General features: G+C 47.9%; 1 protein-coding gene across 5 annotated transcripts in view; it reads left to right on the forward strand.

Moving 5' to 3' along the window:
- Nucleotides 1-12,500, forward strand: part of PRDM16 (PR/SET domain 16) — a 342,912-nt gene that overhangs the window by 147,400 nt on the left and 183,012 nt on the right. For all 5 annotated transcript variants that reach the window (XM_081954899.1, XM_081954903.1, XM_081954902.1 and 2 more), the window contains exon 2: nt 3,565-3,917. In XM_081954899.1, coding sequence (XP_081811025.1) covers nt 3,565-3,917 — 353 coding nt within the window. The remainder of the gene's footprint in view (nt 1-3,564; nt 3,918-12,500) is intronic.

The raw sequence follows: 12,500 nt of genomic DNA on the forward strand, positions 1-12,500 counted from the left end.
GATTATGGCGTCTAATGCGTCTGAAAAGCCTGTTTCTGGGGGGAATGTTTGTGTAAGCAGAATTCTCCCTCCCTCCCTCCCTCCCTCCCTCCCTTCTCTCTTTCTTCTCCTCTCCCCCCCTTCTCCCCTCCCCGACAAGCAAGTGCTCGGATGAACAGCGACTTCCTCCTCCTCCTCTCCACTCCCTTTCCTCTTCCTCCTCTCCCTTTCTCTTCTTCCCCCTCCTCCTCCACTTCCGCTCTTCTTCTTCCTCCCCCTCTTCCTTTCCTCTTCCTCCTCTTCCCGTACCTCCACCTCCTCTTCCCCTCTTCTTCCTGCTCCCCTTCCTTTTCTTCCTCTTCCTCTTCTCTTCCTTCTCTTCTTCCCTTCCTCTTCCTTCCCCTCCCCACCTGCTCTTCCCCTCTTCTTCCTTTCCTCTTCATCCTCCTCTTCCCTTCCTCTTCCCCCTCTCCTCTTCTTCGTCTGCCTTTTCCCTTCCTCTTCCTCCTCCTCTTCTTCATCTCCTCCTCCTCCCCCTTTTCCTGCCCCCTCCTCTCCTCCTCTTCCTCCCTCTCCTCTTCCCTTCCTCCACCCCCTCTTCCTTTCCTCTTCCTCCACCTCCTCCCCCCTCTTCTTCCTGCTCCTCTTCCTTTTCTTCCTCCTCCACTTTCCTTCCTCTTCCACCTCCTCAACTTCCCCTCTTCTTCCTCCTCTTCTTCCTTTTCTTCCTCTTCCCTTCCTCTTCCTCTTCCTTCCCCTCCCCACCTGCTCTTCCCCTCTTCTTCCTTTCCTCTTCATCCTCCTCTTCCCTTCCTCTTCATCCTCCTCTTCCCTCTCTCCTCTTCTTCCTCCGCCTTTTCCCTTCCTCTTCCTCCTCCTCTTCTCCATTCTTTTTTTTCAAATATAAGTTCTCCCCCCCCCCCAAAATGCAGAAAGGGGGTAGTAACCAAAGCTCCCGCACAAAATGACTTTTCTTTGCCATTCAGCCATTTCCAGCCCGCTAAAAAGAATCACGCTAATTTCCTAATTGTTCCGAGGCTGACTTTTTTTGGGGGGGGGGGAGATTAAAGCTCTTTAGCCCGGCTCTGCATGGGTGTGCACTTAAAAAAAAGAAAAACCACACACACACACACACCTCACAATAAAGGCCCAATGTCAACCCAACAGTCCCGTTGGAGGCTGGACATTCCTGACTCCTGTGGCCCTGCCACAACTGACAGGGGGCAGACGCAAATTGCCGCTAACTCGATGCGGTCACCAACTTGGGCTAATTTGGCTAATTCTTCGCCCCTTGCGATTTCCCCTTTGTTTTGCCTCCGTCCCATTTCTATACATGGAGAGAGAGAGAGAGAGAGATTTCCCCCTCCTGGGTGGGTTTTCTCCCTCCAATCTGCTCCCCAAATGCCACCAGCACCTGAAAGAAGGGGCTTTTGTGACACACACACACACACCCAACACCAGGCGCCCATCGGTGGAAGTAAAGGCCCAGATACCTTCCGCCCACTTCTAACCTAATAATTATCCCTCTGAATGCTCCTAAATTAAATAAGTGTTTTAGAGCTACGTGACTTTAAAGGAAAGGGGGGGGGGAATGGAAGTGGGGAAGGTTGCTTTGGCCGCTGAACGGAGAAAGGAGGGTAAAAATCCCCTCTTTCGCTCTGTTTTGCAAATGGGTTATGGTTGCATTTCTTCTCTTTCTCTCTCCCTCTCTCCTTTCTTTCTCTCTCTCTTACTCTTTCACTATCTCTCTCCCTCTCTCTCCCGCCCTCTCTCTTGTCTTTCTCTGTCGCTCTTTCTCTATGTCTCTCCCTCTCTCCCCACTCTCTCCCCCTCTTTCTTTGTCTCGCTCTCCCTCCCTCCTTTTCTTTCCTTCTTTCTCCCTCCCTCTCCCCCAATCTCCCTTTCTCTCCCTTTCTCTCTCCCCCTCTCTATCTCTCTTCCTATTTCTCTCTCCCTTTCTTCCCCTCTCTCTTTCCCTCTCCCCCAATCTCCCTTTCTCTCCCTTTCTCTCTCCCCCTCTCTATCTCTCTTCCTATTTCTCTCTCCCTTTCTTCCCCTCTCTCTTTCCCTCTCTCCCCCCTCTCTCTCCTATGCATGTGTGTATCATTTCAAAAGTTTCTCTTTCTTTCTCTCTTTCTGTCCTTCTCTCTATCTTTCTTCCTCCCTCCCTCCCTTCTGTCTCTCCCCCTCTCTCTTCCCCTCTCCTCTCTTCCTTCTCCGTCTTTCCCTCCCTCTCCCTCTCTCTCCCTCTCTCCCTCTTTCTCCCTCTCTCTCTCTCTTTCCCTCCTTCTCTCCCTCTTTCTCTGTCTCTCTCTCTATCTTTCTCTTTCCCTCCTTCTCTCCCTCCTTCTCTCTCTTTATCTCTCTCTCTCCTCTGAAACCCGTGTATAAAAACCCCGTTTCCATCCTCCAAATTGGGACGATGCTTTGTGAACCGAGTCAGCCCCCTTTAAGCGTGTTTTGTGATTTTGTGTGACGGGCACAGAGGGAGAGTTGCGTGAGTTGCATTGGGGCATTCGAGGAAAAACTGGTTGTGTTGAACTTGAAGGGTGATCTGTTCTTCTTAACAACCTATTCTTAACAACCCAGATCCAAACTTTGGGCCAGCTGGTTTAAAAAGAGAAAACAGGCACAATTGTCCAGGAAGGCCACAATTTTCCTTCTTGGCCAGCCAGGATCAGCATGACAGTCAAACCAATGGCATTCTGGTGGGACTCAAGCCCACCGTATACTAGTCCTCAACTTACGACTGCAGCAAAGCCCCAACACCAGTTTTTGCTGACAGAGGGCTATCAAAATAAACTAAAAACAAATCAAAAGGTTAAATGTTTCCCCTTTTTGCATTTGAGCATGCAGAAAGAGACAGGAAAAGGGGAAAGGGAAAGAGGAAAGAGAAAGAAAAAAAGAAGGGAAGATGGGAAAAGAGCAAGGAAGGAAAAAGAGACAGGAAAAGGAGAAAGGGAAAGAGGAAAGAGAAAGAAAAAAAGAAGGGAAGATGGGAAAAGAGCAAGGAAGGAAAAAGAGACAGGAAAAGGAGAAAGGGAAAGAGGAAAGAGAAAGAAAAAAGAAGGGAAGATGGGAAAAGAGCAAGGAAGGAAAAAGAGACAGGAAAAGGAGAAAGGGAAAGAGGAAAGAGAAAGAAAAAAGAAGGGAAGATGGGAAGAGAGCAAGGAAGGAAAAAGAAGGAAGGAGGAGAGGGAAGGAGAAGGAAGAGGGAAGGAAAAAGAAGAAAAGGGAGGAAGGAACGGAGGGAGGGAGGGAGGGAAGGATATAGAGGGAGAGAGGGAAAACGACAGAGGGAGGGAAGAGAGAAAGGGAAAGGCGGAGAGGAAGGAAGGAAGCAAGGGACAGAGGGAGCGAAGGTGGGAGGAAAGGAAAGATGGAGGGAGAGAGAGAGAGAGAGTGACGTCGAACTGGCCACCAAAATCAAACACAACCCTGACATAAAATTGAGTTTGACACCCGCTGGAGTAGATGGCTCTGGAGGTCCTCTTCTTACAAACCTGTGATTCCCTGACCACGGATGACGGTGAAGAACCTCAAGGAGGCCTTTGTCATTTATTTCTTTTTCTTTTTCTTCCCAAGGTGACCACGAAATCGTGAACAACATGTACGAAACCGAGGCAGACCTCCTGGCCGGCGAAAGCGGGGAGGAGGAGACGGAAGACGGGAGCATCATGTCTCCCATTCCCATTGGGCCGCCCTCCCCTTTCCCCGCGGGCGAGGACTTCCACCCCAAAGAGGGCTCTCCGTACGAGGCCCCCGTCTACATTCCCGACGACATTCCCATCCCGTCCGACTTCGAATTGAGGGAATCCTCCGTTCCCGGAGCAGGATTGGGTATCTGGACCAAAAAGAAGCTGGAAGCCGGAGAGCGATTCGGCCCCTACGTGACTTTCCCCAGGACCACGTTGAAGGAGACGGATTTTGGATGGGAGGTAAGAACTTTCTCTCCTCTCCTCTCCCGGGGAGGGGGGGGAGGAGCGCAAAGGTCATCGTAACCGATCTTGAGGGAAGAGTTTGGGGCGGGGGCGGCATTCGCTTACCTTCCCCACCGCTTCGCAAATGTGAGCGTGCGTCCATGCTTGCGCTCATCCTTCTGTGCTAAAAAAAAGCGCCTAAATGGGATGCCGTGGAGGCGGGGTGGGTGGGCGGGGCCACCCGCGATTTTTGCAACCGGTTCGGGCGAACCGGTCCGAACCTGCCAAATACCATCACTGGTTTGGAGGGACCGAAACGATAGAAGGAGGAGTTGTGTCAGTGCCACGTTTCCTGGCTGTGCCATGTGCGATGGTGCGTCTTTTGTGGTGGTGGCTGCGATTTCACTCGTGCGACAGAAGTTCCTTGAATGGTCACCCGCGATTTCCACTACTGCGTTAATATCATCCTCTTCCTCCTCCTCCTCCTCCTCCTCCTGCTCCTTCTTCTCTCCTTCCCCTCCCCTTCTCCTCTCCTCCTCTTCCTCCTCCTTGAGATGCCTTTTTCATGATAGATGTCTATTCCCCAGCTCTTCCTCCTTCCCCCAAGGCTACTCCCACAGACCATTACAGCATACCTGAAGAATGTATTGAATTTACTTGGAGCCCAATAATACTGTGTTAATATCCTCCTCCTCCTCCTGCTCCTTCTCCTCTTCCTCTCCTCCTCTTCCATTCTCCTTCTCCTCTCCTCTTCCTCCTCCCATTCTCCTCCCCTCCTTCTCCTCCCCTTTTCCTTCTCCTCTCCTCCTTCTCCTCTCATTCCCCTTCTCCTTTTCTTCTCCTATCCTCTTCCCCTCCTCCCACTTTTCCTCTCCCCCTCTTCCATTCTCCTTTTTCTCTTCTTCTCCCCTTCTCCTTCTCCTCTCTTCCTTCTCCTCTCATTCCCCTTCTCCTTTTCTTCTCCTATCCTCTTCCCCTCCTCCTCCTTTTCCCCTCCTCTTCCTCTCCTCTTCCATTCTCCTTCTCTTCTCCTTCCCCTTCTCCTCTTCCTTCTCCTCCCATTCTCCTTCTCCTCTTCTTCTCCTACCCTCTTCCCCACACCTCCTACTTTTCCTCTCCTCCTCTTCCATTCTCCTTCTTCTCTTCTTCTCCTCTCCTCCTCCTCCCTTTCCCCTCCTCCTCTTCCTCTCCTTCTCCTCCCCTTCTCCTTCTCCTCTCCTCTTCCCCTCCTCCTCCTTTTCCTCCCCTCCTCTTCCTCCCCTCCTCCTCCTCCCTTTCTTCTCCTATCCTCCACCTCCTCCTCCTCCTAATTGTCCTTATCCGACAGCTCACAGCCATGGCTGTATTTATATCACCTTTGTGGCCTCGGTTACCTTTTCCAGTCCTGCCAGGCAAACTCGCACGGCTTTGAAGAGCAGCGCTCGGGTGTCTTCCATCCATTATTCCTCCTCTTTCTCTAGTCGGGATTTGAGCTCTTCCTCTCTTGACGCGTCCCTGCTGTTTATGTCAGCGACAGACAACAGCTTCCCGCTGAGTCCAGGAAGGCCACTTCCACTTCCTCGGAATGTTTTGAGTGTGGCATAGATCCCCCTTTATGGGGGTGGGAGCTCTGCAATTCGGGGGAGAGACAATTAAGTCGAATACCATTGAATTTGTGTTGTCTTCCTATTATGGGCAGAATTCAAAGCAGTCTCCATCTCCTTCGATGTTGCTTTTAGTTTGGATTAAAAAAAGGGGGGGGGGGAGAAGGTGGTTGATTTCATTTTGGGCGATTGTTTCAGATGATTTCGCCTCTCTCTGTATACACTGAAACACAACTGAGGTTCTCACGGTTGAGAAAACAGTTCCCCCCCCATCCGCCATCACTCTGCTAAACAACTACCGTATTTTTCAGAATGTAAGACGCACCAAGGTTTTGAAGAGGCAATTTAAAAGGGGGGGGGGGATTGCACTCTGCAAACCTCCCCAAAACTGCCCGTTTTTTGCGAATACAGGCTTTTTTTTTCCCCAAAAAAAAGATCATGGATAGCCTTTAGAAAGTTTATAGAGTGCTCCTTGGGGCCTGGGGGGGGGGCAAAATGGAGCAAAAATCAGGCCGTTTTTGTTCGTTTCTGCCCTCCCCAGCCCCCAGGAGCACTCTGGAAGCCTCCTAAAGGCTATGCACGGCCGTTTTGGCGAAGGGGGCAGAGTTTCGGCAGGCAAAAAATTCCGTGCATAAGATTGACATACCCAGATTTTCAGCCTCTTTTTTGAGGGAAAAAGGTGCGTCTTATACTCCGGAAAAATACGGTAATTCCCCAAATACTGTCTTACGCCCCGGGATGTCAAGCTGTCTATTGAGGCTATGTGGCCATTTATCCTTCCCATCTGTCCTAGTACGTCTTCCCTTAGCTTCTTACGAGCATCGCTCGGCTGTTTGCCTCTTGTGATTGATGTAGAGAGCTTTTATGGAGCCTCCTATGATGATTGGGGTGCATTGCTCATTTAGTTACCCTGTGACGGTCGCTGAACGTTGGATCTTATGATTTATGACGATGGTAATTTATGATTAGGAACTTGATTTAACACTTGTTGCTTGTATGTACACTGAGAGCTTCTGCACCGGAGGCAAATTCCTTGTGTGTCCAATAACACTTGGCCAAATAAAAGCTATTCCATACCATACCATGTTTTCTGTTCTGTTCTGTTCCGTTCTACATTGCATTATTCTCTATTCTATTCTCTATTTCTTATTCTATTCTATTCTATTCCATTCCATTCCATCTGATCCCATACCAATTCCTATTCTGTTCTATTCCTCTTCCTCTTCTATTCTACATTGCATTATTCTCTATTTTATTCTCTATTCCTTATTCTATTCTATTCTATTACATCCCATCCCATCCCATCCCAATTCCTATTCTGTTCTATTCCTCTTCCTCTTCTATTCTACATTGTATTATTCTCTATTCTATTCTCTATTCTCTATTCTCTATTCTCTATTCTCTATTCTCTATTCTCTATTCTCTATTCTCTATTCTCTATTCTCTATTCTATTCTATTCCATTCCATCCCAATTCTTATTCCTCTTCTCTTCTCTTCTCTTCTCTTCTCTTCTCTTCTCTTCTCTTCTCTTCTCTTCTATTCCTCTTCCTCTTCTGTTCTATTCTACATTGTATTATTCTCTAATCTATTGTATTATATTTTCTATTCCTTATTCTATTCTACTCCATTCCATCCCATCCCATTCCATCCCAATTCCTATTCCTGCTCTATTCTATTCCTCTTTCGCTTCTATTCTACATTGCATTATTCTCTATTCTATTCTCTATTTCTTATTCTATTCTATTCTATTCCATTCCATTCCATCTGATCCCATCCCAGTTCCTATTCTGTTCTATTCTATTCCTCTTCCTCTTCTATTCTACATTGTATTATTCTCTATTCTATTCTCTATTCCTTATTCTATTCTATTCTATTCCATTCCATCCAAATTCTTATTCCTCTTCTCTTCTATTCCTCTTCATCTTCTATTCTATTCTACATTGTATTATTCTCTATTCTATTGTATTCTATTTTCTATTCCTTATTCTATTCTATTCCATTCCATCCCATCCCAATTCCTATTCCTGTTCTATTCTATTCCTTTTCCGTTTCTATTCTACATTGTATTATTCTCTATTCTATTCTCTGTTTCTTAGTCTATTCCATCCCATCCCATCCCAATTACTCTTCCTCTTCTATTCTATTTTACATTGTATTATTCTCTATTCTATTCTCTATTTCTTAGTCTATTCTATTCTATTCCATCCCATCCCATCCCAAATACTCTTCCTCTTCCTCTTCTATTCTACATTGTATTATTCTCTATTCTCTATTCCTTATTCTATTCTAAATTGTATTATTCTCTATTCTATTCTACATTGCATTCTCTATTCTATTCTATTCCTATTCCTATTCTATTCAATTCTTCTTCCTCTTCCTCTTCCATTCCATTCCATTCCATTCTATTCTATTCTATTCTATTCTATTCTATTCTATTCTATATTGTATTATTCTCTATTTTATTCTCTATTCCTTATTCCATTCCATTCTATTCCTATTCTATTCTACTCTTCTTCCTCTTCCATTCCATTCTATTCTATTCTATTCCATTCCATTCCATTCCATTCCATTCCATTCTATTCTATTCTATTCTATTCTATTCTATTCTACATTGTATTATTCTCTATTTTATTCTCTATTCCTTATTCCATTCCATTCTATTCCTATTCTATTCTACTCTTCTTCCTCTTCCATTCCATTCTATTCCATTCCATTCCATTCCATTCTATTCTATTCTATTCTATTCTATTCTATTCTATTCTATTCTATATTGTATTATTCTCTATTTTATTCTCTATTCCTTATTCCATTCCATTCTATTCCTATTCTATTCTACTCTTCTTCCTCTTCCATTCCATTCCATTCTATTCTATTCCTATTCTATATTCATAATTCTATTCTATTCTATTCTAGGTGCGAACTGCACCGATTCATTTTGGAACCGTCCAACTTCCACCATCTGAAACTTTTCTTTTCTTTGCCAATTTTTTTTAAAAAATGACCTCCATCCAAACAGCATCCTCCCCTCCCACTCCCAAAATCAAACAGCAAACACAACTCCCCCAGCCTCCTACGTGATGGGATTACATTTCTCCGAAGTCTTTCCCCCCCCTCTTTCCCCTGAGACTGTTAACTCCCTTACTCGCCACTATGTCCAAGTCACGGAACCCCCCCCCCCAAATAAATCACCCTGTGTGTTCCCTCAGCAGCCCTGGGGGACTTTTGAAAATCGAACCCACCCCAACTCACAGCAGATCCACGTGGAGGAAGATCAGGGCGCTGGATAAATCCTACGTGCCTTGTTTATTTGGCTAACAAAGACCCCGAATGGAATACGGAATCCTGGAGAGAAATATTGGCCCAAAACCTATAGTGTGCAGCAGCTGCCAAAAAAGCCAACACAGTTCTAGGCTGCATCAACAGAGGGAGAGAATCAAGATCACGTGAAGGGTTCATACCACTTTATAATGCCTTGGTAAGGCCACACTTGGGACACTGCATTCAGTTCTGGTCGCCACGATGTAGAAAAGATGTGGAGACTCTAGAAAGAGTGCAGAGAAGAGCAACAAAGAGGATTAGGGGACTGGAGGCTAAAACATACGAAGAACGGTTGCAGGAACTGGGAATGTCTAGTTTAATGAAAAGAAGGACCAGGGGAGACATGATAGCAGTCTTCCAATATCTCAGGGGCTGCCCCAAAGAAAAGGGGGTCAAGCTATTCTCCAAAGCACCTGAGAGTAGAACAAGAAGCAATGGGTGGAAACTAATCAAGGAGAGAAGCAACTTAGAACTGAGGAGAAACTTCCTGACAGTTAGAACAATGAATCAGTGGAACAGAATTTGCCTCCAGAAGTTGTGAATGCCCCAACACTGGAAGTCTTTAAGAAGATGTTGGATATCCATTTGTCTGAAATGGTATAGGGCTTCCTGCTTGAGCAGGGGGTTGGACTAGAAGACCTCCAAGGTCCCTTCCAACTCTGTTATTTACATGAGTAGCAAGCTCTTTCTTAACATCCTTCAAATGGTGTAAGGCTTCCTGCATGAGCAGGGGGTTGGACTAGAAGACCTCCAAGGTCCCTTCCAACTCTATAATTCTATTCTAAAGCCAGGAGGTTTACCCCATCAGAGAAGGAGCGTAAAACCACCTTGCTGCATCGCTTTGAACCGCTGAGGGATAAGCAGAGACGCCTGCCGTCTCCTCTAGCTAGGACATCTTAAAGCACGGCCCAAAATGCTCCAAGGAGAAGATACAGCTTCCCTCCTGATCCTGTCTCCCAAAGCTGGGCCATGAGGTCACTTCCCAACCCAACGTTGCCAAAGCTATGCTAGGAATGAGGTTGAAAACATGGGTATATAAGGAATTGGGATTGGGGAAGGGTGGAGCCTGCAGCCGGCCAGCCGAAAAGACCCAACCGAGAATATCCCTGCCATATTTCTCCTGTTATTTCCATAAGGGGTAATAATTCATCTGTAATTCGGGCAAGTGCCTTTCCTCTCAAAATAGAAACCGCTCCGATTCACAAGCAGAAATAGGAAGTCGGTGTTTTTCTTTGCGTTTCGGAGAGGCACCCACGAATGCCGGCCTCTGAACTGGCATTTTATCATCTCCTCCACTCAAAACAAATGGAGAAGGGAGACCCAAGAATAGTTTGCTTGTGAGCACGGGGTTGAAGAAATGGAGAGGGCGGGGGGGGGGGGAGAGAAAGAGAAGGAGAGAGAGAGGAGGGAGGGAGAGGGAGGGGGAGAGGAGTGGAAGGGAGAGAAAGAGAGATGGAAGAGAGGCAGGAAAGGAGAGGGGGAAGAGAGAGGGGGAGGAACAGAGGGGGAGAGGGAGGGAAGGAGAGACAGGGAAAGAGAGAGAGGGAGAGGGAGAGGGAGAGAAAGAGAGAGGGAAAGAGAGAGGGGGAGAGAGGCAGGGAAGGAGAAAGAGGGAGAGTTTCTTTCTGAGAGAGGGAGAGGGAGGGAGGGAAGGGGGAGAGGGAGGGAAGGAGAGAGAGAGGGAAAGGGAAAGAGAGAGGGAGTGGGGGAGAGGGAGGGAAGGAGAGAGGGGGAAAGAGAGGGGAGAAGGAGGGAAGGAGTGAGGGGGAAAAGAGAGAGATGGAGGGAAGGAGGGAAAGAGAGGGAGGGAGAAAGGGGGAGAGGGAAGGAGGAAGTGAGATAGGAGAGAGAGAGAGAGAGAGAGAGAGAGAGAGAGAGAGAGAGAGAGAGAGAGAGAGAGAGTATAGAATTGGTTAGAGGATGGCCGTGATTTGTGGCTAGTTTGAGGAGGGGGACGAAGACAATGCAGGGATTTGTAAATCTGTCCTTGCAATCCCCCCGTTTTATGAGTTCTACAAGACCAGCTCATTCAATAGCCGAGACACCCCTAAAACCCCTTGCTTGTGTGTGTTCTGTTAAGATGCAGCCTGTTGTGCCTTAAAACAGCTTCTACTGTACAGTGCAGTGGAGTTACCATGATAACGGCTTCACTTTATTCCACTCTGGTAAGGGGGGGGAAATCCAACAGTAGAAATTACATTTGATCCGGACATTTCCCCCTGTAAATAAATCCCCGGGCAACTCTAGTCGTCTAGTAATAAATAAAAACCGAATCGGTCCGTTTTTAGCGCCTTTGTGTTATTGAGATTATTTCACTCCCCTTCCCCCCCACGCCCCCGTCGGAGATGAGACGATGGCCAGCATCACGGGGACACAACGGGGGGGGGGGGAATTGTTGGATTACGTTTGTGTTGTTATTAAGCCGCAAGCGGGGACATCGGCTCACGCCTATCTAACAGCGGTTTGTTCAAAATATACACCCTCGCACCTTGTTTCCATGACACCCTCGAGAACTTTGACAAATCCGTAGGCCGACAGATATTCTGAATCCCCTCTCAGGAGCCAGAATAAAAGACTCGCTGACTTCGCCTCTGGGCAGCTCTTACAACCTTCGTGAAAATTCAGCATTTTTCAAAAGGACGAAACGGGTAGAAGATGACATTGTGGCTGTTTAATTGGCCGTCTGTGGTGTTGATCTCGCTCTCCTGCCTCCTTCTCCCTTCAGTCCTGGGTGATCCAGTTTACAGATTGGAGATCAATGGGAAAGAGAGAGGGAGGAAAAGGAAGAGAGAGGGAGAAGGAGAGGGAGAGAGGGGGGGAGGAAAAAGGAGAGAGGGGGGAAAGGGAGGGGGGAGACTGAGGGACCGAGAGAGGGAAAGAGAGACAGAGGGAGATGGAAAGAGATGGAGGAAGGGGAGAGGGAGAGAGGGGGGAGAGGGAGAGAGAGGGGGGAGGAAAAGGGAGAGAGGGGGGAGAGGGAGGAGGAGACTGAGGGAGGGAGAGAGGGAAAGAGAGACAGAGGGAGATGGAAAGAGATGGAGGAAGGGGAGAGGGAGAGAGGGGGGAGAGGGAGAGAGAGGGGGGGAGGAAAAGGGAGAGAGGGGGGAGAGGGAGGAGGAGACTGAGGGAGGGAGAGAGGGAAAGAGAGACAGAGGGAGATGGAAAGAGATGGAGGAAGGGGAGAGGGAGAGAGAGGGAGGAAAAGGAAGAGAGAGGGGGAGGAGGAGGGAGAGAGAGAGGGAGGAAATGAGGGCGAGGCGGAGAGGGAGAGAGGGGGAAAAAGAGAGAGAGAAGGAGAGAGCTGGAGGGAGGGAGAGGGGGGAGAGACTGACTCCGAGCCACCTGGTGAATTTTGAGCCTCAGGTGGGACTAGAACTCTCAGTCTCCTAGTTTGTACCTTGGCGCCTTAACTAGAACACCAGACAGGCTCTGGATATCTCTGATTTCCTGCCTAGAAACTGAAAGCTAGTTATGGGGGAAGGGAGGGAGAGAGGGAGGAAGGGGAGAAGGGGAGGGAGGATGGAGGGAGGAAGGATGGATGGAAGGAAGGAAGGAAGGAAGGAAGGAAGGAAGGAAGGAAGGAGAGAAGGAGAGGGAGGGAGGAGAGAGATGGAGAGGCAAGATAGGGATGGAAGGAAGGAGAGAAGGGGAGGAAGGAGGGAGGGAGGGAAGGAAGGACACAGAGGGAGGGAGGAGATG

The sequence above is a fragment of the Natrix helvetica genome, assembly GCF_964273705.1.
Source record: "Natrix helvetica genome assembly, chromosome: 5".
In the NCBI taxonomy this organism is placed as follows: Eukaryota; Metazoa; Chordata; class Lepidosauria; order Squamata; family Natricidae; genus Natrix; species Natrix helvetica.